General features: G+C 33.1%; 1 protein-coding gene across 1 annotated transcript; it reads right to left on the reverse strand.

The window, feature by feature from the left end:
• Window positions 1-2019: 2019 nt before the first annotated feature.
• On the reverse strand, window positions 2020-2614 carry LOC149903017 (uncharacterized). The gene is made up of 2 exons (XM_090109734.1): window positions 2243-2614; window positions 2020-2132 (listed from the first exon to the last, which is right to left on the reverse strand). The coding sequence occupies exons 1-2, from the start codon at window positions 2564-2566 to the stop codon at window positions 2070-2072; spliced, it is 387 nt and encodes a 128-aa protein (XP_089965860.1). The 5' UTR covers window positions 2567-2614; the 3' UTR covers window positions 2020-2069.
• Between the last annotated feature and the right edge of the window lie 2694 nt (window positions 2615-5308).

The following is a 5308-nucleotide window of genomic DNA, read 5'->3' on the forward strand; positions in this document are numbered from 1 at the left end:
CATATAGATTTCACGAACGTATTAAAAAACAATAACATCTAACAACTTTCCACAGAACTTTTACGTTCTATTGAAATAGAAATGCTTATTTTGCTAACAGCAAACATTGAGGAAACAATTATTCGAATCGTCTATAGACGGTTCAAACAGCACTTAAAAATACCTTAAGTAACAAAGAACAAAACGTATTTCTCGGAGCGAAGATAGTTTTCTTTACATTTTCTCCGCTATTATGTAGATTTAAAAAGCGCATCGCCTTTTCTATTACCTGAAAAGCCATCTGCATTGTACCATCGTTGTATGCTAACTGGCCACGATGTAATATTAAGCTGTAGTTTCATTAGATCGCACGAATATTGTGAGCTTAACAGAAAATAACTCGGTGGCTTCCTTGTATCTTCACCAAGTGTAGAGACACCATTATCGTAAAAATTAACGGCCATACCTTGCATTATGCGCTCGAATCTAAACCGTCTGCATTTAATGAAACATAGCATACATAACGTATGAAACAGTGAATTTAGATGGCGCAAAAATGAAAGAAAATTGCACATTTCTTACAGTTTTATGGACTCCAGACGGGATGTTTAAATTTATTTTATTGCATATATTCATTTGGACTGCAACATATGAAATTGTACAGTGATAACTGTATTATTTACGAAGGGAACGAACGAGGTGTGAAACTTAAATAAAATTTTATTTACTTTATAATAAAACCTAAATTTCTATACACGTAGAAAACGTATGTTGCTGGTGCAATATAATCGTATATAGTAATTGATATTTATGTATTTAAACATCAAGTATATTACGTAAATAAAAGAAGGTGATTATTTTTAATTACCAAATTTCCTTTAAACTTTTCCACCAAAATTCAACAAAATATGTGGTTGCATTTGCCTTATTTTCAAAGAAATATTTATGCTTTTTTATTCATAATAATTTATATTTCTCGTGCAGTTATATTTATAATAAGTTAAGTTCTTACACTAGTCATATAAATAAAAATTCTAATCACACTTAGTATTAACATGATCTCGTGCGAAGTTAAATTGTAACTGGAAAAGAGAACACGCACTGCAGTACGGCAGAACGTACATTTATATATAATATTATGTATATTACACTAGTACAAGTATAAAGTTGTCTTAATGTATAAGCGGAGCGCTTGTGATAATAATTATTAGTAGGTATGTACCTACTTAATTTGTAGGAAACGGAATTGTATGTGTAAACTGTAATTTAAAGTCAAAAATAGTCTTCATATTTATTTCGGTTGTATTAGTTGTACAATAACTATCAGACGTATGAAAAACAGTTGTGAATTTTAAATTTTAGTGTTTTTTTGTTGTTTTGATTTAACGCCTTTAGTTTAGCAACTCTATATTCTAATTAAATAAATATTTTTGTTGCAGATTGCGTGGAAAGAATCACTTCAACGCTCAGACGAAAAAAGTCGCAGACGCAGCAAGCAAAACTTAATACTCTTTAGTCACAATGACACATTAAAAATATCATTTCAATCGATGGTTGTTATTTGTTTTTTTTTTAATTTACCGATTGAAATGAGATTTTTAACAAAGTCTAGTTGAATGAATAAATATTTGAGTTTGAGTCAATAAAACACAATGACAATTGCTGAATCCTATGACTCAGGCCCCACACCAAACTAGGATATTCTATCAAGAACACAGGAGCTTGCAACAAAGGGCTGGAGGATACAAGTGTTAGACCATCTCAAGCAAACGAACAGGCAGAGTTCTGTTTGGAACCGAGTTGTACACAGTGTTTAGTTAATTTTATTTTATTTATTTATTTCATTTATTTCAGATAAAGTATCCATATAATTGTTAGTAATTGGCCTTAAAACTATGTTAGTATTACAATTCTATCTAATATTAAAAACAATCTTATATCACAACCTGCTTGAGACATGGATTTTGACCCAATGTCTCAAGACATTGGTATCCCATCTGTCCACGAATACAGCTAGGATGCTGCTGGACGATTGCCGGACACGGCGCATCATGGATGCCGCTCTTTTTCGCATGATTGCGTGGAATCCGTCAGTGCGCGCCTCCGCAAACATTCCTGACGCACTGCAGTATCTCGGCAACCCCAGCAACATCCTAAAAATATTGTTATACTGAACCCGGAGGGTATTGATCGCCCTCTGGGTGTAACTAACCCATAGGCTGCACGTGTAAAAGGATTGGCAAAATGCTTTAAATAAACTCACCTTTACTTCGCGAGAGCAGCGTGCAAACCTACGGGCCAGCATGTTACCCCTGACGGCCAGCGCCCTCCTCTCCCTCTCAATGTCGGCGTCATCCACGAGTTCATCCGTGACCCAGTGGCCCAGATACTTGTATTGAGAGACCCTCTGTAATGGTGTATGGTCGAGAAACACCGGCGGTACTGTGTCAACTCTAAAACCACGAGATTGAAACACTAAAAGGTTACTCTTCTTAACATTATATCTGAGCCCGTGGGCCACGGCAAATTCTTCACACTTTTCTAAAAGTTTTCGTAACGCACTGATTGAGGGAGCCAACAAAACCATGTCGTCCGCGTAACTTAAATTGTTGACAAATTTACCGTCAATCGAGCAGCCGACACCAGTAATAAACACGGTTACCTAGTAATGGCTGCTTGGAATTACCTTTGTGTTCGTCAATCAATTGTTTTGAAAATCTATGTAAAATGAAAATTCATAATGCTACAGTTACAGTAACAACACAATTACTTGAAATAAGTGCGTATATTTTTATGCTTTATAGAATAATACCGGTTCATAGAATAATTGGTAATTTAAATTACTTTTGAATGAAATGAGTACTGGATATGGTTTAAATCAAATATCGATACACTACAAAATTACCTGAAAATGTTTATGGATTGAAAATTAACTTTGAATCAAAAGTAGAGAGTAATATCACGTAATATTATGTATTGTATACTCACTCACGTAAGTTTTGAGTTTGATTTAGAGATTTATTTTTTAACAACTCTACTTACTTTATCCACTACCTACCGCACTTAACTGAAAATTTTTCGCAATTACTTACATTTCACTTAGTTTACTCTATCTACAAACTAGTCGCATCTTAGTAATTAAAGACGTATCTTTATTTTTATAAGCAAATCTTATTAACTCAAGACAATAATAATTTTATCCGCCCTTAAAGAAATTAACGTAGGTATAATCTGCCAACGTGTTAAACGTTCAATAATAATATCGTAAATATAGCGCAGAGATATTTAACATACCTTTATCCGGCCGTCAATCAAAATAAGTGGTTACCCTATAACTAGTTTGTAGCGAACTTATAAAAAGCAAAAAAGGATATGTGATGACATTAATTGTATTGAAAATTATTACATTGCAGTTTTTTTATTTCGTAGAACATTTCTCATGCAAATGATGGTGTTGATCATATCATAGATGGGTCTATGGGCACTTTTAGTAAAAATTATATAACACTCGTGTACGAAATACAATAGACATAATAACAATACAATTGAAGCGAATATTTTTCAAATTATCCTAAAGTATTATTCAAACCTTTTTTTATTCAATTACAATTCTTCTGGAAGCATTTTTGAATCGTCATTTCAATCGATTATTTTTTACCATTTACCACTTTTTCGGAAAGCAGTATATAGAGAAGAGCCGGCAAGAAACTCTATATTTCGTAATATATTATCGTTAATGCAATAATAATTATTACCAACCCACAATGACCTTAGTTTAAAACCTGTCTAATAAATTAAGATGCCTCTGAAGATCAATTTATTGGTGGCTACACAATTTATGTGATGTCACACAATTGTGTTTCAGAGAGCACTCAAAGCCCTTGATCTTACGCCTGATCTATCTTCAATAGGATTGCTAAATTTATATATATGATAACAATTTTAAGAGATGCAAATATGTCAAGCTTGATTAAATATTAGTCTTTGAAATTATAAAATTAATATTACAATTGAATTTGGACACTATTATAATATTATGATACACTACTTTTTACATTTGCTTTACAACGTAGGCACTTAAAACAAAGAAGGAGGTCAATTTTCCTGTATTTTTTGGGTTTGTTCCCTCAGAACGTTCAACTGGGTGAATGGATATTGATAAATCTTTTTTATAATGTAGTTTAGTTCGGATACTTTGGAGGTTTTAGTTTTTTGTTAAAAGTCTATATAATAATCTCGGCAATTATCGAACAAGATACTACATAGGTAGTACATTTTCATAGCTACAAAGAAGAAATGTTCAACTGGATCCCATCTAACATCTAGCTATGCTACTTGATACCGCAATTACTTCAGCACATTCACCGTACAGACTACATATTACATACTCTGTAGTTCTGTACTCAGTACAGAGCTAAACAATTTTGACGCACATTTCACTCATACGGGTTCTTCTTACCTCACGTACATATAATACTACAATGAGGCATACAAATTATCGCTTGTGCCGACATCTGCCGCATACATCCTATATCACCACTTGATCCCATTCAAATTCAATCTCTATTGTGATGGTATTGAGTTCAAAATTGTGCGCACGGCTGTATCGAACATTTTTTTCTTACCAAAGGGTCAGTGGTCGGCGAATAACTCAGTAAGACATGATCATGACTGGTGGGCTATGCTCCACACCTCGTTATGTGTTAACTAGCGCATTCGCTCACGACGCGATGTTATCCAAAAACTTCAAAATACAGTGTGTTGATGCTTCGACGACATAATGAGACGCTGTGTCGTTAGTTTGATTTATTTTGGGCACTTATTTTTGACGAGTTTGAGGCGTTAATGATTCAAATGAGAATTCATTTTTGAGCTTAATGTTAAGTAGGCTTGGGTGATATTCGATATTGTATATTATGACGTCATTATCTAATTTTATATTTTATGGCGAATTAATAAGCTATATCGCGCTCATAAAACATAATTTAAATAAATACGAACTATTTAAAGATTCATTGATGTTTTATTAATATTACATTTTATAGCTACAATCACCTAAAAATTACATTACAATAACGATAAAACGAAAAGAAGACCTTGGCTAAGAAACCTGATTCGAAATTAGGTTACTTTGAATATATTTTACGTTTTCCGACACATTATTGCTGTTGGAGATAATATATTTAGTTGGAACGTTCGCTCGTTAACTCTTCTGAGATTGACGTGAAAACAGGAAGCTACAAAAGCAATAAGATTTCATTTGTTGTGTTTTGTTTAGTAACAAATTAAATGAACACAATGCTGGAGTTCATAATATTTTGTAGTAAGC

Source organism: Colias eurytheme, chromosome 14 (assembly GCF_061535395.1).
Source record: "Colias eurytheme isolate Ceu_HAF_F1 chromosome 14, ilColEury1 Martin Lab GWU primary, whole genome shotgun sequence".
NCBI lineage: Eukaryota > Metazoa > Arthropoda > Insecta > Lepidoptera > Pieridae > Colias > Colias eurytheme.

What these genes read in the sequence shown, in the direction of transcription:
- LOC149903017 (XM_090109734.1), bottom strand. Translation starts at nt 2,566, where the DNA reads ATGGTTTTGTTGGCTCCCTCAATCAGTGCGTTACGAAAACTTTTAGAA. An exon ending in GCTGCTCTCGCGAAGTAAAG is followed by an intron (nt 2,133 to 2,242) that starts GTGAGTTTATTT and finishes CAATATTTTTAG; the next exon opens with GATGTTGCTGGGGTTGCCGA.